The sequence below is a fragment of the Dipodomys spectabilis genome, unplaced genomic scaffold (assembly GCF_019054845.1).
Source record: "Dipodomys spectabilis isolate Male_0828 unplaced genomic scaffold, ASM1905484v1 ptg000273l, whole genome shotgun sequence".
In the NCBI taxonomy this organism is placed as follows: Eukaryota; Metazoa; Chordata; class Mammalia; order Rodentia; family Heteromyidae; genus Dipodomys; species Dipodomys spectabilis.
The window spans coordinates 5,670,999-5,693,170 of record NW_024870950.1 but is presented as its reverse complement, the minus strand read 5'-3'; the positions used below and the strand labels follow the sequence as shown (position 1 = coordinate 5,693,170).

The 22,172-nt window shown below is 40.8% G+C and overlaps 1 protein-coding gene across 2 annotated transcripts in view; it reads left to right on the top strand.

The window, feature by feature from the left end:
- The window catches only part of Ap1g1 (adaptor related protein complex 1 subunit gamma 1), a 79,370-nt gene that overhangs the window by 5,791 nt on the left and 51,407 nt on the right, over nucleotides 1-22,172 (top strand). For both annotated transcript variants that reach the window (XM_042700679.1, XM_042700681.1), the window contains exon 2: nucleotides 8,586-8,789. In XM_042700679.1, the coding sequence (XP_042556613.1) occupies nucleotides 8,589-8,789 (201 nt within the window). In that variant the 5' untranslated portion in view covers nucleotides 8,586-8,588. The remainder of the gene's footprint in view (nucleotides 1-8,585; nucleotides 8,790-22,172) is intronic.

The following is a 22,172-nucleotide window of genomic DNA, read 5'->3' as shown; positions in this document are numbered from 1 at the left end:
AGTGAAACTATTAACTGTCCTCACTGTTGAGAAATTGTTCAGTTTCAAGCTAAGAAGAGGAGAGATGCTTTTTAGGAATGTCTTCATGAAAGGTTTGGTTTCCTTCCCATATTTTAAAAACTTTGAAAACTGTACAAAAGTATGAAAATATTGCTTCAGGGTTGTAAAAGGTTAGTTTTTGGTTCAGTTATTGAAGGGAAAAATCTAACTGAACTACCTGCCTCACTCTTTGGGTCTATTGTTCCTGTTTAGGCAGCCAGTTCTTTTTTGAACTGTACACCTCAACCTAGAGGTGGAATTCCCCTTTCCTCATAAATCACTCTTTTCTATGAAAAGAAAATTATTTTTAAATGTGTATTTTTCACCACCAGTGAGAGCATTGGCTATGTATTTTGCTTAAAAAAACTTTTTCCAGGGTGGTGATTATTTAAGAAAATATCTTATAATTGGGTATCACTGCCATTTTTCCATGTTATTTTTAACACTGTACTTTGGCTCTTTTTGATTACATCGTGTTCTTTCTTATTGTGTACAATGAGCATAGTTTTGCAGATAGTTGGAATGCTTTTCTTTTTCTCTTCTGATTAGAGAACCTATTCTTCCTTTTCTGCCCTATGGGCAGGAGTGTAGCACTTTTTTTCTCCAGGCAAAGGGACAGAACACTTTTTAATAATTTTTGAGTTGTCCATAAATTTAACCAGACCTGTTAAATTTATGGTATCATTATACACAGTACAGTGCCTGTTACTTAGTGTTATTTAGCAGAATAAAGGTTCTGGGTGAAAACAGTATGGACTGACTGTTCAAGTACTGTAACATGGGTAAGTTGTCCACGTGAGAGCCAGAAGCAGTCAGGAGCCTGGTTGGGGGTTCTGGGAACCTGTTGCAGGTCATTCACTTATGGCTGTGGAGCTGATAGCAGTGAGGTTTCTCTTCAGATTTCATAAACAAGAGACCTTAATCTCCATAACTTTAAAAATATTAGAACATGTAAATGTTTAATTCAAAAAATGACATTAACTTTTTCTTGTGATTTACGCAGCAGAAGCTTTATGTAACAACAAAGATATTTGCCCTTTCCATCATCTTTCTTTGGGATATCTGTTAAGTAATTCATTAGGTTCATTATAATAAAAGTCTTACCTGTCTTTGGTGATATTTTTCCCAGTGTTGGAAACATTGTGAATTCATTGATTTGTTATCGACTAACGTTCTGTGTTTGAAACATACACTTTTATTATTCTAAGATATTTTTATTTACCTTATTAATCTATAAAGTAATATGGTAAAAAAGTGCTGGATGCTAGTGTAATCCTAGCTACAAAGGAGCTAAGATTTTAGGGTCTTGGTTTGAAGTCAGCCAGGATAGGACAGGTCCATGAGAATCTTATCTCCAATTAAGAATCAAATGCTGGAAGTGAAACATTGGCTTAAGTGGTAGAACACTAGCCTTGTGCTAAAGAGTCCAAGCCTAGACTTCAAACCCCATTACTGGCACAAAAAAATATACATTGTAGTAAGTGAACAAAATCTAAAGACATTGTGTGTGTGTGTGTGTGCATGTATCTATCCTGGGGCTTGAAGTTAGGGACTAAGTTCAAGTTTAGTTACCCTACTAAGATATACTTTCTCAAGTATTTTATTTTGACACCTTTGTCAATGAGCCTTTGCCTCTCTGTAGCTAGCTAATATCAAGCATGGTTTAAAAAAATAAGCATCGTCTATGTTAAATATTCTGTGGACAACGTCCCTCCACTCCCTGTGTATCCAGAATTGACAGAACTTAGCTTCATGAAGTATATGTTAGGGGAAAGTTGTTTTCTTAGTATTAAAAATCTCTAATAATTAAACTTGTCATCTTACAAAAATGCCCTTATATAAGCTTTGTAGGATGAATGACATTTTCTTAAGTCTGAAAGCTTATATATAATTTTGCTTTACTCATTCTTTTGTTTTTGTTTTAGTCCTGGAACTTGAACTCAGGGCCTGGGTGCTGTCCCTGGGCTTTTTTGCTCAAGACTGGCACTCTACCACTTGAACCATAGTTCCACTAACAGCTTTTTTAGATAGTTAATTGGAGACGAGTGCCTCATGGACTTTTCCTGCCTGGGCTGGTTTCAAACTGCGATCCTTGGATCTAAGCTTTCTGAGAAGCTAGGATTACAGGCATGAGCCACCTGTGCTGGTTTCATTCTTTTTGAGGGGGCGGGCGGATAGTGGACTTGAACTCAGGGTCTGGCTGCTGTTCCTGAGAGTTGCTTATTTGCTGAAGGCTAGTCTAATACTTCTTCAACCACAGCACCACTTCCAGCTTTTTTCTGAGTAGTTTATTGGAGATAAGCATCTCATAGACTTTTCTTCCTGGGCTGGATTCAAACCAGGATCCTCAGACCTCAGCCTCCTGAGTAACTAGAATTACAGTACATGTGTGAGCCACCAGTGCCTGGCTTTGTCCCTGAGCTTTTTGCTCAAGGCCAGTTGTCGATCAGTTTGAGCCACAGCTCTATTTTCTGTGTGGTTAATTGTAGATAAGAGTTTCAGGGCTGGGAAGGTGGCTCAGTAGTAGAACGCATGCCTTGCATGCATGAGGCCCTGGGTTCGATTCCTCAGCACCCAGGCCCAGAGTTCAGGCCCCACGACCGGACCCCCCATCCAAAAAAAAAAAAAAAAAAAGAGTTTCATGGACTTTCTTATCTGGCTTCTTCTTTCTTCTTCCTTTTTCCTTCTTCCTCCTTCTCTTCTTCTTCCTCCTCCTCTTCTTCCTCCTCCTCCTCCTCCTCTACCTCCTCCTTTTTTTTTTTTATTTGCTGGACCTGGGCCTTGAACTCTGGGCCTGGGTGTTGTTCCCTAAGCTTGTTTTGCTGAAGGCTAGTACTCTACCATTTGAACTATAGCACCACTTCTGGCTTTTTCTGTTGATTAGTTGGAGACAAGAGTCTCATAGACTTTCCTGCTGGGGCTGGCTTAAAACCACGATCCTTAGATCTCAGCTTGGATTACAGGTATGAGGGACCAGTACCCAGCTGTTTTTTTTTGTTTTTTTTTTTAATTAATTTTGCTATATAATTAGGCTAGCCTTGCATTTAAGATCCTCCTGCCTCAGTCTCCCAGGTCCTGGGATTACAGACATATATTACTGTATCCTGTTCTGGTTGTGAATAATAAGGCACAAAGGAAAATTTCTCTAATTTCTGTGGCATTTTAGGGAGAAATGAACTTAGGTCTTCTTACAAGAATGACAGCTAAGCCAGGCGCCAGTGGCTCACACCTGTAATCCTAGCTACTCGGGAGGCTGAGATCTGAGGATCGCGGTTCAAAGCCAGCCAGGGCAGGAAAGACCGTGAGACTCCTATCTCCAATAAACCACTAGAAAACCGGAAGTGGCGCTGTAGCTCTAGTGGTAGAGCCCTCGCCCTGAGCTGAAGAGCTGAGGGACAGCGCCCAGGCCCAGAGTTCAAGCCCCATGACCGACAAAAAAAAAAAAAAAAAAAAAATGACAGCTAACTACCTAGATAGGGTGTGGTGGTATCTGAATGTGGTGAGGCATTCTGTAGCTTAGTCTTTAGTCTTGAAGATCCAGAAATTCAGTTTTGGTAGATCATCTAGGGATGATTCAGAGCAGTGCTTTTCCTGTGTCTACTTTCCTCAGCACACCATTTCCTATGTGGATGTACTAGGGAGTTGAGGTACTTGAGATAGGGACTAATAATTAGGAAATTGTACCTTGAGCCTGAACTAGAGCATATAAAGTTGATCTTGAGTTTTGTTGCATTCTAAACTAAGTGGATCTGATGAAAGAACTTTGTACCACAGCCATGTTTGTCTCTCCAATATATTTATCTTTATATTTTAGCTCTAACTGAAATAATACTGTGTTAACTCTTGAGTTCCCCTTTATTGATAATTTTCCTTCTGTGAACATATTTCTTTTTTTTGTTTTTGGTCAGTCTTGGGGCCTGAACTCTGGGCCTGGGCGCTGTCCCTCAGCTCTTCAGCTCAAGGTTAGTACTCTACCAGTTGAGCCACAGTGCCCGTTCTGGCTTTTACTGCTTATGTGGTGCTGAGGAATCAAGCCCAGGGCCTCATACATACAAAGCAATCACTCTACCACTGAGCCACCTTCCCAGCCCCTGTAAACATATTTATTTATACTGAAGGGAAAAATAGGTGTACACTCTCCTTTCAACTCTCTCCCCACAAAATAAAACCTACTGAAACATAGACAATGGGAAAATACCCATACCCCAGCTAGATCAGTTCTGCCACAGCCAGTTTCTAAGATATATTAGAAAGGAAAACTGATAGAAATAAATACATCCTTTTTTTTTTTTTTTGCAGGGTAGGAGAGTGGGGGTTGGTTGTGGGAGCTGTCCCTGAGGTTTTCTGCTCAAGGCTAGCACTCTACCACTTTGAGCCACAGCTCCACTTCTGGTTTTCTGGTGGTTAATTAGAAATAAGTCTCATGGACTTTCCTGCTCTGCTGGGTTTGAACCATGATTCTCTGATCTCAGCCTCCTGAGTAGCTAAGATTAAAGGTGCGAGCCCCAGTACCCCAGCTTTGTGTGCATGTGTGTGTGCGCGCGCATGTGTGTGTGCGCGCGCATGTGTGTGTGTGCATGCAAACACTCTACCACTAAGCCACATTCCCAGCTCCCAATTACTCTTTTAATTTTTGCCATTTACCTTGTTTCCATCTATGTATGTTTTAATATAAGTAATGCCCATATAGTGCTGTATCATGAGATGTGTCCTTAGTGTATAACAATTATTTCCTTGTATTTCTGTGGAATTATAATAGAAAGTCAATGTTTCAAATGCTCTGTTATCAAGCAGTTCTTCAATTTCAGATCATCATGTTGTTTCTTTGTGCTAAAGAAATAATGTATCTTCTACATGTGCCTTTAAGCTTTTCTTCAGTTGTTTCCCTAAAATAGATTCCTAGGAGTGGGTTTATTGTGGAGGGCATATCTTTATGGTGCTTGTCATAGTTCCTTTCTGAAAATAAGTACTTTTATCTGCTCAATACTTTTCATAATACAACTAGGAACCATGATACTATTATTTTGCTACAATTTTTATTTTATTTTACTTTATTTTTGTTGGTCATGGGGCTTGAACTCTGGGCCTGTGCACTGTCCCTCAGCCCTTCAACTCAAGGCTAGCACTCTACCACTTGAGCTACAGCGCCACTCCTGGATTTCTGAGTAGTTTATTGGAGTCTCACGGCCTTTCCTGCCCAGCTGGCTTTGAACTTTGGTCCTTAGATCTCAGCCTCCTGAGTAGCTAGGATTACAGTGTGAGCTACTGGTGCCTGGCTCTGATTTTAGTTTTAGTTTGTTTTTTTTTTGCCAGTCAGTGGGCCAGAACTCTGGGCCTGGGTGCTATCTCTCAGCTCTTCAGCTCAAGTCTAGCACAATACCACTTGAACCACAGAGCCACTTCAGGCTTTTTCTTCTTATGTGGTGCTGAGGAATCGAACCCAAGGCCTCATTCATGCAAGGCAAGCACTCTACCACTGAGCCACCTTCCCAGCCCCTCTCATTTTAGGTTTTAAATCTCAAATTAACAAAAACTATTGTTTCCTGAAATTCAGTGTCTTGTAAATATACCCACAGTTTTCAGTTAGAAATTAATTCATTAATTTATAATCGTCTAAGTAATTATATATTTTGTCTAAATATAGTTTGTGTAAATATTATGTATTTTACAAATTCCTGCACATTATTTTTCTCTGTTCTTCAGTATTTCCAAAGTTTTATCACTAGCTTGTTAAAACTACAAATCTCCATAACATTCTATTTTTTACTTTACAATGTGCTATGTCAGTTCATATTTACATACTTAGTATGCCTTAGAATTTACTTTATAAAATTTGATACTTGTGCAAACATGTCTGTTAATTTAAAAAATGAACAGCTCAACTTTTATTTGAGATAGTATCTAGAGACCTAGAATATTAAAGTACATTTTTCTGAAGGTGCAAATCTTTTTGTATTCAGATAGGTCTTTTTCCAGATACTTTCTGTGTGTGATACATGGCTTTGTTAAAACTAACATAAGATTTTTGGCCTAGAATAGCCACCTAGGCTGTTTGTCTCTGTCATACTTACTTTTTCCTTCCAGTCTAGCCTATTATTACTCCCAGATTAATTTTTACTGTTCACTGGAAAACTTAATTGACTCACCAGTTCTAGATGATTGGAACATAAAGTTTTTACCTTGGCTTTTGCAGGTTCATGAGAACTCTTGGCCATGATATCAGTGGACCATGTGGCTCCTTATCTAGATATACTTTTTTCTTTTTAATGCCAGTCCAGGAGCTTGAACTCTAGGTTTGGGCTTAGTCCCTGTGCTTGTTTGTTCAAGGCTGCCACTTTACCACTTGAGCCGCAGCTCTACTTCCACCTTTTTGGTGGTTAATTGGAGGTAAGAGACTCATGGACTTTCCTGCCTGGGCTGGCTTTGAACCATAGTCCTCAAATCTCAGCCTCCTGAGTAGCTAGGATTATAGGAATGAGCAGGTTGAACTTTTTTTTCTTTTTCTTTTGGTGAGTTTACCCCATTGTCATGCAGTGAGAGGCCAGAGAGAAAAAAAAAAAAGAGCTAGAGAAGAGCTCATCCTGGATTCTTTTATGTGCCTGGCTGGCTGTCAGTGTCTTTGCTTTCTACATAGCCACCACTATTGCATTATTACTTATGACTAGGAGTGGGCAAAAAGTCCAGAGAGAATTTCCCCATTGTTCTTGACCTTCCTGTTCATGCTTAGGGACCAGAAAGTGTGTTTTTCCTAGAGCTCCTCTTTTTTTGTTTCTGTTGGTTGTGGGACTTAAACTCTGGGCCTGGGTGCTGTCCCCTCAGCTGTTCAGCTCAAGGCTAGCGCTCTACCACTTGAGCCACAGCACCACTTCGGTTTTCTGAGTGGTTTATTAGAGATAAGAGTCTCATGAGCTTTCTTGCCTGAGCTGGCTTTGAATTGTGATCCTCATATCTCAGCCTCCTAAGGAGTTAGGATTACAAATGTGAGCCACCAGCGCCCGGCTAAAGCTCCTTCTCTGTGTATCAAGTCAATACTTCTGGATTTTGGGTTGCCTTTGCCAGGCTAGCCATTACTGGAGGCAAACATGATAACGTCTTGCCAGTTCAGTTTGGTTGAACTAAAATAATTCTTTTTCCAACTCACTTGCTGTCATTTACTTTTTAGATCCTTAAATGGTTTATGGCATGTGCTTTGTCCAGGGTTTATAGTTGAATTAAAAAGGAGAAATGGAGTGGGCCTGCCTACTCATTTTCTGTAAATACAAAACTTTTTTCACATAGGTTTTAGAATGTATTTTCCTCCTCCTCCTCTTTCTCCCTCCTTTTCTTCTTTCTCCTCCTCGGTCTCTTCCTCCTCTTCCTCCCCCTTATTTATTTATATATATTTTTTAGTCTTGGGACTTGAATTCTGGGCTTGGGCACTGTCTCTGAGCTCTTTCACTGAAGGCTAGTGCTCTACTACTTTGAGCAATAGTGCCAGTTCGGTTTTCTCGTGGTTAATTGGAGATAAGAGTTTCGTGGACTTTACTTCCTTGGTTGGCTTTGAACCGCTATCCTCAGATCTCAGCATCCTGAGTAGGTAGGATTACAGGTGTAAGCCACCAGTGCCCGGCATGTTTTCTTAAATAAGCCTAATTCATGGCTATGTGAGTTAATTTTTTCATTTTTTTGTTCATGTTTGTTAAGATTTTTTTTTTTTTTTTTGGGTCCGGTCATGGGGCCTGAACTCTGGGCCTGGGCACTGTCCCTCAGCTCTTCAGCTCAAGGCTAGTGCTCTACCACTTGAGCCACAGCACCACTTCCGGCTTTTTTTCTTTTTGCATATGTGGTGCTGAGGAATTGAACCCAGGGCCTCATGCATGCAAGGCAAGCACTCTACCACTGAGCCACTTTCCCAGCCCTAAGATATTTTTTTTATGCCAGGTGCTGGTGTAAACTTTCATGACTGTAACTGTGAAATACTTGAAATTTGATGAAAATTTTCCTTTTTTTTTCTGTGGTGGTTTTGGTTGTTACAGGTCCTTTATCATTTTACTTTAAAAATAATACCTTTAAATACCTTTATCCCCTGAGATTTATTATCTTTTTCTTAATTTCATTTTCAAAATATGTGAGTTTATTACGACTACAACTTATTGGGCAGGTACTTATTAATTAACTTGTTACTCATATTTTGTTCAGTTGAGCTATGATTACATTAGTCTGATACTTAATTAAAATACTTGAATTTAGTAGTAATTAAACAAAATACTTGACTTTAGTTGCTTTAAGGATTACGTAGATTAGTGTTCAGTTAGCACGTAAGATATTTGCCTATTAGTAATGGACTTTACATATATGTCTTATTTTGCTTACTTTCATACTTGACATTTTTGTTTCCAGAAATATACTTAGTTGAAGAGTTGCATGCATGTATTTGTTAAATCTTAGCAAGCTTTATATTAGCTTTATATTCTTAAGCTCACTCCTGCTTTTAGATGGGAAGTTGTATAAATAGTTTGGAAACAAAAAAATGTGAATATTTGTATTTAATGTCTTTTGATATCTAGAGGATGCCAGCCCCCATCAGATTACGGGAGCTGATCCGGACCATCCGGACAGCCCGAACCCAAGCTGAAGAACGAGAAATGATCCAGAAAGAATGTGCTGCCATTCGTTCATCATTTAGAGAAGAAGACAATACATACCGGTGTCGGAATGTGGCAAAACTACTGTATATGCACATGCTGGGCTATCCTGCTCACTTTGGACAGGTAGGCTGGACCAAAGCCGAACATAGCCAGAACAGTCTTAACTTGAATAAGAATTAATCTTTTTATAGCAGGGATGCACTTTTTAAAATGCTTTTTATTAGTTTTAATTATACAAAGGAGTTGCCACTCACCAGAGTAGTTTATGAATACAATGCATCTTGATCACTGTCATCCCTTTCAGTAGTCTTACCCACCTCTCCTAACCCACCCTTTCTCTTACTTATCTTAATTTTAGGTATATTTAAGTTATTTGACTTTTAACAGTTTATACGTACAATGTCTCTTAATCTGTGTCATCACTTCAACATCTTCACCCCCACTTCGACTCACCCCATCCCTTATATTTCTCAATTCTGTGGCACATACAATGAATTCTTGCCTGCATTATCCTTCCTTCCCTGCTTCATTCTTCTATCCTTTTGATTTTTTTTTTTTTTGTCGGTTGTGGGGCTTGAACTCTGGGCTTGGGCACTGTCCCACAGAGCCACTTCCAGCCTTTTCTGAGTAGTTTATTGGAGATAAGAGTCTCATGGACTTTCCTGCCCGGGCTGGCTTTGAACCGGGATCCTCAGATCTCAGCCTCCTGAGTAGCTAGGATTACAGGTGTGAGCCACCAGCGCCCGGCTTTCTTTTGATTTTTGTAATAACAACTAGCTTTCTTCTTCCAGAAGACCTGGACTTATAATGTACATTTGAAAAATGTTTGCTAAATATTTTCTTATTTATTTCCTCTGTGCACAGTATATGATATGGCAAAACTTATGACAGAGTTCTTTTTTTTTTTCCCCCTTATTTTTGTCTGTCTGGGGCCTGAACTCTGGGCCTGGGCACTTTCCCTATGCTCTTTGGCTCAAGGCTAGCGCTCTACCACTTGAGCCACAGCGCCACTTCTGGCTTTCTCTGTTTATGTGATGCTGAGGAATCAAACCCAGGGCCTCATGCATGCAAGGCAAGCACTCTACCACTGAGCCACCTTTCCAGCCCCTATTGTAATTACTTCTTCCTTTTCTTTTTCTTCTTTCTTCTTCATTCTTCTTTCTTCTTCTTAGTGTCAGTCTTGAACATGGGGCCTGGGCACTGTCCCTGAGCTTCTTTTGCTCAAGGCTAGCACTCTACCATTTGAGCCACAGAGCAACTTCTAGTGGTTTATTGATCCTCAGATCCCAGCTTCCTGAGTAGCTAGGAGTACAGATGTGAGCCACCAGCATACAGTTAATTTTTATTAGTTTTTTTTAGTCTAGATTTTTATTTTTTATATATTTTTTGTTTTTGTTTTGCTTTTTGCCAGTCCTGGGGCTTGAACTCAGGGCCTGGGCACTGTCCCTGAGCTTGTTTTTCTCTAGCACTCTACCACTTGAGCCACACTGCCACTTCCAGTTTTTCCTGTGTATGTGGTACTCAGGAATTGAACCTGGGGCTTCATGCATGTGAGGCAAGCACTCTACCACTAAGCCCCATTCCCAGCCCCAATTTTTATTTTCTTTAAAGGAGATATGTTGATGATGGTGATGATATATGTAGTTGTACAAAAAAGTTACAATTCCCTAAGTCAGGTTATGAGTAGTATGCTTCTTAATGTCACCACTTCCATCGTTCTCCCCCACCTTTTCCTATCCCAGCCCTACTCTCAAGTTACATAGAAAAAATTTATTTAAGAATTACATATTGGGGGGGCTGGGAAGGTGGAGTGGTAAGAGTGCTTGCCTTGCATGCATGAGGGTTCGATTCCTCAGCACCACAAAAGTAGAAAAAGCCGGAAGTGGCACTGTGGCACAATGGTAGAGCGCTAGCCTTGAGCTGAAGAGCTGAGGAACAGCGCCCAGGTCCAGAGTCCAAGCCTCACAACCAACAAAAAAATTACATATTGGGCTGGGAGTTGGTGGCTCACGCCTATAATCATAGCTACACAGGAGGCTGAGATCTGAGCATCGCAGTTCAAAGCCAGCCTGGGCACAAAGGTCTATGAGACTCTTATCTCTAATAAACCACTCAGAAAACAGGAAGAGGCACTGTGGCTCAAATGGTAGAGCGCTAGCCTTGAGCTGAAGAGCTGAGGTATAGCACCCAGCCCCAGAGTTCAAGCCCCACGACCGACAAAAAAAAAAAAAAAGAATTACATATTGGGACTGGGAAGGTGGCTCAGTGATAGAGTGCTTGTCTTGCATGCATGAAGACCTGGGTTTGATTCCTTAGTACCACATAGGCAGAAAAAACCAGAAGTGGCACTGTAGCTCAAATGGTAGAGGGCTAGCTTTGTGCTGAAGAGCTGAGGGACAGCACCCAGGCCCAGAGTTCAACTCCCACAACCAAAAAAGAAAATTCCATATTGAATAGTCTTGAAGGAATTCAATGCAAAATTAAAAGAAAATAAATGTGCAGCATTGCAAAGGAGGAAAATACATCTTTCTAGAAAAATATATTTCTTTTTTCAAAGATAAGTCATTTTTTTTGAGGCATATCTATTTAGGCTCAATAACTTAAGTGGAAGGAGATCTCCTGCCCCAAGACATAAAAGTATTAGGATTGAATCTTAACAGATTAGCTTGAATTAGTGTTATGGTCATTTTAGGTGTTGGGAATACAATCAGTCTCCTTATAAATATGTGATTTTAGCCAAGACCAGTGGTTGACACTTGTAATCCTAGCTACTTAGGAGGCTGAGCTCTGAGGTTAAGATCAAAGCCAGCCAGGGCAGAACAATTCCTGACACTTTCTGATATTGTTGTTGTTGGTCATGGAGCTTGAAATCTGGGCCTGGGTGCTGTCCCTCAACTCTTCAGCTCAAGCCAAGTGTTTGACCACTTGAGCCACAATGCCCCTTCCTGTTTTCTGGTGGTTAATTGGAGATAAGAGTCTCATAGACTTTCCTGCATGGACTGGCTTTGAACTTCGATCCTCAGGTCTCAGCCTCCTGAGTAGCTAGGATTACAGGCATGATCCACCAGCATCTGGCTCCTGACACTCTTTATCTCCAATTAACCACCAGAAAAACGGAAGTGGAACTGTGGCTCAAAGTGTGAAGTGCTAGCTTTGAGCACTCAGGAACACACATACCTGTGTGTGTGTGTGTGTTCGTGTGTTTGTGTGTGTGTGTGTGCATGCATGTGCACACGTGCACGCGTGAATACAAGTCCTGGGGCTTGGATTTAGGACCTGGGTATTGTCCCTGGTTTGTTTTGTTCAAGGCTAGAGATCTACACTTCTGATCTATTTCGAGCCTCATGACCAATCAACAACAACAAACTAAAAAATAGGGTGAGGCCAAGTTCAAGCCTTATAGAATTAGCCACACATAGACACACACAAATGTGAATAATGGGTAGGAAAACAGCAGTTTCCTTAAAGAAAAAATGAGTTGTTAATGTAACTTTCATATATTTGGTTTTAGATATTATTGTCATAAGGGATTCATTCACATTAGTCATAAAATAATTTCTTTTTTTCATGTAAGGTGTTGGGTGGCAGTGGGTCATGGATGTAATCCCAGCTACTCTAGTGGTTGAGAGCTGAGGATTTGAAGCCAGCCCAGGCAGGAATGTCCTAGAGACCCTATCTCCAATTAACCACCAAAATAGATCAGAAGTGTAGATCTCTAGCCTTGAACAAAACAAACCAGGGACAATACCCAGGTCCTAAATCCAAGCCCCAGGACAGGTATTCACGTGTGCACGTGTGCACATGCACACACACACACACACACACACACACACACACACGAGCACACACACACAGAGGTGTGTGTGTGTGCGCGCCCAGGCACTCATTGAAAAGTAATTAATACCCTTGATGTGGATACATACACACACAGAGGCAACTTGATATGGATTTCATTTTTCATTCTTATAGAGATAGGAGTAGAAATAAAGCCTAAAGCTGTACTGTTTCAAGTTACAAGGTTTTACCACATCAAAATTTGATCCTAGTAGTAATCCAGTTAGTGCATGACATAATATAAAACAAACAGATGTTTTGGTAGAAACATTAGGTTAGATTAATAGAAATTTGATGTTTCCTAAAATAAGATATAAAAAAACAAAAGATACCCTAGTGAGAGAAAATTCTTTAAAAAATTTTTAATTGTTATAAATGTGGTGTACTAAAATTCTTGAATTTCTCCATACAGATACAACTACTGTTAACATCTTGGAGAGAGTACATTTAAGTTCTTTAAAAACAAGCTCTTTTTTTTTTGTTTGTAGTGAACTAAGGGTCTTGCATTTGCTAGGCAGATGGTATACCTCTTGAGCCATGCCTCTAGTTCCTTTTTTAGTTAGTTTGTATAATGTCTTGTATTTCTGCCTGGGCTGGCTTGGATTGTGATCATCCAGTGTGTTCTTTTGGAGTGTCTGTGATAACAGGCATACACCACCATACCTAGTTTTACTGGTGTCTTAGGCTAGCCTTGTAGTGTGAGCCTCCTGATTTCTACTTTCTAAGTAGCTAGGGTAATAGATATAAGTCATTGTGTCTATACTACAAACATTAAAAAAATTTTTTTTTTTGCTAGTCTTTGGATTTGAACCTAAGGGCCTATGTGTTGTTACTGAGCCTCTCTATGCTCAAGGCTAGTGCTCTACCACTTGAGCCACAGCTCCACTTCCAGCCTTTTCTGAGTAGTTTATTGGAGATAAGAGTCTCACAGACTTTCCTGGCTGGGTTGGCTTTGAACTGCTATTTTCAGATCTCAGCCTTCTGAGTAGCTAGGATTACAGGTGTGAGGCACTGGTGCCTGGCTTACAGATATTTGAATTTGAAATCCTAGAGTAGATTTAAGACTTTGGAGATTTTATATTATAAAATATTTACATATGTATATATTTTAAAGATTCATTTCTATAACATTAAATAACAGTAAAATGTACTTTTTAGGTCTGTCTTGGTAGCATTTTGAGAGTATTTTCGAACTTAATTATTTGCTAAAACACACAATTCTTAGTTGCCAGGTATGAATATGCCCAAAGAACCGATACTAAAATTTTGGTACAAAACTATTTTGTGAATGGGATAAGATTCATAATTTAAGTCTATTATGGTGTTTCCTTTTTTTTTTTTTTTTTTTTTTTGGTTGGTCATGGGGCTTGAACTCTGGGCCTAGGCACGTCCCTCAACTCTTCAGCACAAGGCAAGCACTCTACCACTTGAGCCACAGTACAACTTCCAGTTTTCTGAGTGGTTAATTGGAGTTAAGAGTCTCACAGCCTTTTGTGCCTGGGATGGCTTTGAACTGTGATCCTCAGATCTCAGCCTCCTGAGTAGGTAGGATTATTGGTGTGAGCCAACAGCTCCCTGCTATGTGTTTTCTTGTTTGAGGAAACATGATTCACTGCCCTCTCTGTATCAATGATTTGGGGTACCAAATTACTTTTATTGTTTGCCTATTTCTTTCATAATGTGTCCATGAAAAGTGCCTATTTAGATTATCTGACCCCGGGTGTATAAATAACAGTGACTTTTTTTTTTTTTGTCAGTCATTGGGGCCTGAACTCTGGGCCTGTGTACTGGGCCTCAGCTGTTCAGCTAAAGGCTAGCACTCTACCACTTGAGCCACAGCACCACTTCTGGCTTTTTTTGCTTATGTGGTGCTGAGAAATTGAACCCAGGGCCTCATGTATGCAAAGCAAGCATTCTACCACTGAGCCACCTTCTCATTCTGACATTTTTATTTAATTGTGGACTGCAGTTAATTTTTGTGCTAATACTAGGGCTTGAATTTAGGGTCTGAGGCTTATCCCTGAGCTCTTTTACTTGAGGCTAGAGCACTTGAGCCACATGTCCACTTTCAGCTTTTTGGTAGAGAACTTTCCTGACCTGGTTGGCTCTGAACTGTGAGCCTCAAATTTCAGTTTCTTAAATAGGATTAAAAGTATGAGCTACTGGCACCAGCTATAGCCACTTGGTACATGCATGTTATTTGTTTAGCTGAGCTATGCTGTATAGTAGTCAGGAGCTTCATAGTTCATCTTCTGAAATGTGGCTAGTTCGACTGAGGTGATTATTAAAGGAAATTTTTTTTTTTTTTTTTTTTGGTCGGTCGTGGGGCTTAAACTCTGGGCCTGAGCACTGTCTCAGCTCTTCAGCTCAAGACTAGTGCTCTACCACTTGAGCTACAGTGCCACTCCCGGTTTTCTGGTGGTTTTTTGGAGATAAGAGTCTCACGGACTTTCCTGCCCGGGCCGGCTTTGAACCGAGATCCTCAGATCTCAGCCTCCTGAGTAGCTAGGATTATAGGCATGAGCCACCGGCATCTGGCTGGAAATTTTTTTTGAGTATTTGATTCAGTTACTAGAAAAAATTTGCCTATATTTTAAACAGCTTGAAAATGGACATGTACTTTGTTGGTTGTAAATTTCATGAAACATATAGTTCAAGTGTTTCTGATGAAAATGTATACGAGTTGAATGAAATGTGCTATCAGTGTAAACTATTTGGAAGCCTTAGTATAAATGTAACATATTTTTTATGGTGTTTATATGTTAAAGTGATATTTTAGATTGGTTAAATAAAAATTTTAAACTAATTTGACTAACTTTCTTTTTACTTTTTATTGCAATATCTAGTATAATTCTGTTGATTAGAAAAGGAATATGAGGCTGGGCACTGGTGGCTCACGCCTATAATCCTAGGTACCCAGGAGGTGGAGATCTGAAGATCATGGTTCAAAGCCAGCCTGGGAAGGAATGTTGTGGAAGTAGTGCTGTGGCTCAAGTGGTAGGGTGCTTGTCTTGAGCTATAGAGCTCAGGGACAGCACCCAGGACTAGAGTTCAAGCCCCACAACCAACCAAAAAACAGAAAAGAAAAGGAAAGAAAAGGAATATAAGTCACATACAAATTTTAAGATTGAAAAAAAATCACATTTAAGTTTTACAGCAAACTCTTAGGTAGATAATATTCTTGTGGATGGAGAGACTAAAATTTGGAGAGGTAAGTGACTTGTTTAAATTCACAGAGCTAATAAGTACCAGCAAAGGGACTACAACTCAGCCTTATACAGCACAAAAATCTATTCTTTTGTTTTAACTCACATGTATAAATAGCATTTTCTAAGTTATTTAGTTAGTATAGTCCTGCCAAATCACAAAGCATTTGAGACAGCGTATAGAATTGTCCGTTTTAAAAAAAAAAAGAATTGTAGAAAACAAGTATTGGAAGAACTGAACTTGGTTGTTGATGAAGCAGCCAATGCAGAAAAAGCAGCCTTTTGTTATATGCTTGTGTCTGCCAGAATTGAAAAGCAAGACTGATAATACTAGATTGCTTGGCTGTGAAATCTGGCTTCGTAATTTTGCTGTCTGGGAACTTGAAGCAAGATCTTTTTGTTTGTTTTTTTGGATCTGGTCGTGGGACCTGAACTCTGGGCCTGGGCACTGTCCCTCAGCTCTTCAGCTCAAGGCTAGTGTTCTACCAGTGGAGCCACAGCGCCACTTCAGTTTTTTCTGCTTATAGTGGTGCTGAGGAATCGAACCCAGGGCCTCTGCATGCAAGGCAAGCGCTCTATCACTGAGCCACCTTCCCAGCCCTTGTTATTAAGTTTTTAAAAGTAAGTGTACAAGCCGGGTGCCTGTGGCTCATGCCTGTAACCCTAGCTACTCAGGAGGCTGAGATCTGAGGATAATGGTTCAAAGCCAGTCCAGGCAGGAAAGTCCATGAGACACTTTTCTTTTTCCCCCAAAAAATTAACTTTCATTTGAATGGAGACTACTTTTTCCTACATGTATCTTCAAAGTCTCTTTACTATACAACAGCCCACTTAACCAATGTCCCAATACTAAAATTTCAAACCTCAACTTACATACCATTCCTCTAGGTAATAAATAAGGGTTGTCCTTCACTGATCAAGAGAATACTTGAATAGACTTAGCACACACACACACGCACACACATACACACACACACACACACAACAAAACAAAATCACAATTTAAGTTGTAAGGCTTAACATATGCATTTTAAATACAACATGTGGAGTCTACAAACTTTTCATCTAATTTTTTGGGTTAAAAATTTACATCCATGAGACTCTTTTTTTTTTTTTTTTGGGTCCGGTCGTGGGGCCTGAACTCTGGGCCTGGGTGCTGTCCCTCAGCTTTTAAGCTCAAGGCTAGCACTCTACCACTTGAGCCACAGCGCCACTTCTGGCTTTTTTTTTCTGCTTTTGTGATGCTGAGGAATCGAGCCCAGGGCCTCATGCATGCAAGGCAATCTACCACTGAGCCACCTTCCCAGCCCCTCCATGAGACTCTTATATCCAGTTAACCACCAGAAAACTGGAAGTGGTGCTGTGGCTCAAGTGGTAGAGTACTAGCCCTTGAGCTGAAGAGTTGAGGGACAGTGCCCAGGCCCAGAGTTTAAGCCCCATGAAAGACAAGAAGACAAAGTGTACAAATGGTTTCAGTTTTACAAGTCATATGAGTATCATATATCTGATCAATGATGTCATCTCTTCCATTTTTCTCTCCTATTTTCTCCCCATTTCATCTCTACCCTCAAGTTACATAATTCAATTTTTATGTAATGTACATTGGATATAATGACTGTATTTGCTTTCCCTTTCTTCTGTTTATCCATAGGTTCTTTATAGTTACTGTTTCTGTTGTAAATAATGTCCTTAAATTTTTTTGGTAATTATAGATATATAGAAATATAATTGACTTTTTTTGTGAGTGTGTATTACTTTTTTGTGTGCCATTACTGTAGCTTGAACTCAAGGATTGGGTGCTATTCTTTAGTTTTTTTCCATTCAAGGCTAGGGCTCGGCCTGGGAAGGTGGCTTAGTGGTAGAGAGCTTGCCTTGCATGAATGAGGCCCTGGATTCGATTCCTCAACACCACATAAGCAGAGAAAGCCGGAAGTTGCGCTGTGGCTCCAGTGGTAGAGTGCTAGCCTTTAGCTGAAGAGCTGAGGGACAGTGTCCAGGCCCAGAGTTCAGGCCCTAATGCCGACAAAAAAATGTAAATAAATAAAGGCTAGGGCTCTATTTTTGGCTTTTTACTGGTTAATCGGAGATAAAAAGAGTCTCCAGAGTTTCCTTCTCAGGCTGGTTTTGAACTGGGATCTTTAGATCTTTGCCTTCTGAGTGTTTATGAGTGTATGTGTGTGTATTTAGTATTTACTTATTTATGTTTTGTGGGGTGGTTTTTTTTTTTTTTTGTGGGTCCGGTCATGGGGCCTGAACTCTGGGTCTGGGCACTGTCCCTCAGCTCTTTAGCTCAAGGCTAGCGTTCTACCACTTGAGCCATAGCGCCACTTCTGGGTTTCTTCTTTTTGCTTATGTGGTGCTGAGGAATCGAACCCAGGGCCTCATGCATGCAAGGCAAGAGCTCTACCACTGAGCCACCGTTCCAGCCCATGTTTTCTGTTTTAAATGAGATCTCTCCATCTTACTTTAAAGGGCCAGGATCCATTAGAATGATGACAGATTCCAGATTCAGGAAATACACAAAGTAATTTAGAACCACTTGGCTATTACAAGAAGCAAGAAAGACCACTAAAGTCAAGCTAAAAGATTTTATTCTTCATCAGAAGAATCTGTATCTTAGAGTAGTTTAGCTAATAAATGAGGTGAAAAAATTTGAGTATTACTTTTTTCAATGCCTGCTGGTCATTAGTGCTGCTGATGTCAGAGGCAGCCACCAGAAACAATTACATGTCTGATGAAAGTTCATACCAACTAAGAAGTAACATATTTGCAAAATCAGAACAACCCAAAAGCGGGACAACTTGAATATCATCAAGCTACCTTAGGTACACAGAAGTTCTTGATCAATAGGCAATGACTGCCTAAGAGTGTTCATTGAAGCATTATTCTAATAGTAACATATTGAAAACAATGTTTGTTCTCAGAGTAGATAAGTTTATGTTTAAAAGTGGGTATGTCTGAATTAGAGCTCCTTTTGTTGTATAATACTCAAAAGATGTTGAGTAAGCCTGGGCGCTGATGGCTCAAGCCTGTATTCCTAGCTACTCAGTAGGCTGAGATTTGAGGTTCAAGGTTCAAAGCCAGCCTGGGCAGGAAAGTCCCTGTAAGACTCTTATCTCGGGGCTGGGAAGGTGGCTTAGTGGTAGAGCGCTTGCCTTGCATGCATGAGGCCCTGGATTCGATTCCTCAGCACCACATAAGCAGAAAAAAAAAGCCAGAAGTGGCGCTGTGGCTCAAGTGGTAGAGCACTAGCCTTGAGCTGAAGAGCTGAGGGACAGTGCCTAGGCCCAGAGTTCAGGCCCCACGACTGGACCCCCCCCCCCCCAAAAAAAAAAGACTCTTATCTCCAGTGAACCACCAGAAAACTTGAAGTGGCACTGTGGCTCAAAAGTGGTATAGCACTAGCTTTGAGCAAATGAGCTCAAGGACAGTTCCCAGATCCTGAGTTCAAGCACCATAGCCAAAAAATAAAAAAAGATCTTGTAGAGCACTTGTCTGGCATATACGTGGTCCTGAGTTCATACCCCATTACCATCCTTCCTGTTTCATGAAAAAGCAGTATACAAAGTCCAAATGTCCCAAACTGTTTCCACTTGTAAGAACATACAGCATGCAGTTTGGTTTTTCGGTTACTTCTAGGAGGATCTGTTTTGGGATTGAAGCACCGTATGCAAAGAGAAGGCTTCAGTTGAATTTATAATATTAAAAAAAATTAACTGGCTGTGGTGGTGTATGCCTATAAGTCTAGTATTTGGAAAGCTGAGGCATGATAATCAAAAATTCCAGGTCAGTTTGGGCAACATAGTGAGATGCTTTCTTTTTTTTTTTTTTGGTCCAGTCGTGGGCCTGAACTCTGGGCCTGGGAGCTTTCCCTCAGCTCTTCAGCTCAAGGGTAGCGCTCTACCACTTGAGCCACAGCGCCACTTCTGGCTTTTTTCTTTTTGCTTATGTGGTGCTGAGGAATCGAACCCAGGGCCTCAAGCATGCAAGGCAAGCGCTCTACCACTGAGCCACCTTCCCAGCCCTAGTGAGATGCTTTCTAAAAAAATAAAAAATAAAATATATATATATCTTAAAAATAAATAACGTAGCTGGTATCCTAGCTGAAATCCTAACTACTCAGGAGGCTGAGATCTAAGGATCACAGTTCAAAGCCAGCCCTGGTAGAAAAACCCATGAGCCACCAGCTACTACCAAAAACCTGGAAATGGAGCTGTGACCCAAGTGGTAGAAGTCTAGTGTTGAGCAAAAAAAGAAAAAAAAATCAGAAACAGTGCCCAGGCCCTGAGTTCAAGTTCCAGGACCAGAGTACACAACACAGACATACAAAAGGTTAAGATTTGAAAAAACTAGTGGGTAGGTCATTGTATGCAATTTTGAATAAAATATAAAGTAAGTTTTTTAATGAGAAAAAAATTCAATAGGAATCTTCAGGTGTTCCCCCTCCCCTGTCCTCACTTCCTGATAGAAGGAAAAAACACCATCCAGTCCAAATAGCAAGCTGGAAGTAGAGCTATGGCTTAAGCGGGAGAGCCTTGAGCACAAGAGCTCAGGGACAGTGCCCAGGCCCTGAGTTCAGGCTCCAGAACCAACATATATACAAAAAAGTCCCCCAGAAAATTTTTGTAAAAATGAAATTGTCAGTTTTTATCCCAAATCTTCCCTATTGGAATTTTCTGGGAGTGACCTATAGTTTAAAAAGCTCTTGTCCGGGCGCTGGTGGCTCACACCTGTAATCCTAGTTACTCAAGAGACTGAGATCTGAGGATTGAGGTTAAAGCCTGCCTAGGCAGGAAAGTCAGTGAGGCTCTTACCTCCAGTTAACCACCAGAAAACTGAAGTGGTGCTGTGGTAGAGTGCTTGCCTCCAGAGCTCAGGGACTGTGGCCAGGCCCAGAGTTCAATCCCCATGACTGACAAAGAAAGAAAGAGAAAGAAAGGAAGAAGGAAAGAAAGAAAGAAGGAAGGAAGGAAGGAAAGCTCTCTCAGATGATTCTGCTGTACCCATCTTGGGAAATGTTCTAAGGCCTTGTATTTGTTCCCTGAGGGGCCAGTAGCTTCCAGTCTCCTAAGCTTGTTGCTAATGGCTGATTAGTATCCTGCTAGGGTCTGGTCGCTGTCCCTCAGCTCTTCAGCTCAAAGCTAGCACTTCACCATCCGAGCCACAGCGCCACCTCTGGCCTTTTCTGTTTCTGTGGTGCTGAGGAATAGAACCTAGGGCCTTATGCATGCAAGGCAGGCCCTCTATCACTGAGCATCTTCCCAGCCCCTGCTAGCATTCTTTCTGAGGGTCACCTGCTGACTACCCTGAAAGCAGGGAATGGTGGCTGTCATAGCTGTAGAAACCAAGACCTTTAGGTGGAAGAGGACTAGGAAGGTGCCCCACCCCTAGCTCAGATGGTTTTCTTTCTCATCTACCATGTGTTATAGAGATAGGAACCTTGCTTGGAGTTTTTTTGTTTTTGTTTTTTCCCAGACCCCGGACCCTGGACTCAGCCTCCTGAGTAGCTAGGATTACAGGCATGAGCCAGCCATCGTTTCCCAGCTTCTGTCTTTTCTTTTTTTTTTTTTTTTTTTGTCGGTTGTGGGGCTTGAACTCTGGGCCTGGGCACTGTCCCTCAGCTCTTCAGCTCAAGGCGAGCGCTCTACCACTTGAGCTACAGCGCCACTTCCTGTTTTCTGGTGGTTTATTGGAGATAGGAGTCTCACGGTCTCTCCTGCCCGGGCTGGCTTTGAACCGCGATCCTCAGATCTCAGCCTCCTGAGTAGCTAGGATTACAGGCGTGAGCCACCAGCGCCCGGCAAGCTTCTGTCTTTTCTTAAAACCGAACTAGGTGCTCTTGTTTTTACAGTAGCTTGTAGGTAACAGTCATAATACATGCTTTGTTTACAGTGGCGGTCTACCACATTGTTGGTACACTGTAGGAATGTACTACATTAGAGAAATGTCTCTTTGGAGGTTACGCTGGTAGTAACCATAGAATCTCAAAACAGAGCCTCCCAATTAGAAGGAAGGTTTTTTTTTTTTTTTTTTTTTTTTCTGTTAAAGATCTGAGTAGGAAAAGAGATCATTACCAGTCCTTTGGGATGGGAAGTAGGGGAGAGGGAGAAGTTTGCTTAAGTAAACAAGTATATTAAGGCAGAAATTAAATACTGGTGTTCACAAAAGAGAAATCTGTAGAAGCTAGGAATATAAAATAACCACCAGAAGAATGAAGTACAGCCATTGGGGATTAGAGATTAGAAACAAGCATATATCTCAAGCTCCTACAAGCATCAGCAGAAATGACAGGATAGCATGATAATTGTTCTTTATGAATTTAACTATTTAAAAATGGTTATTAAGTTATATTATAATTCCAGTTACTTAAAATTTCCTCCATTTACTGGAGTTGTATTTTAAGTCCTCTTTTGACAGTACTGGGGTTAGCCTTATGCTTGCTGGGCAGATACTCTGCCTATCCCCT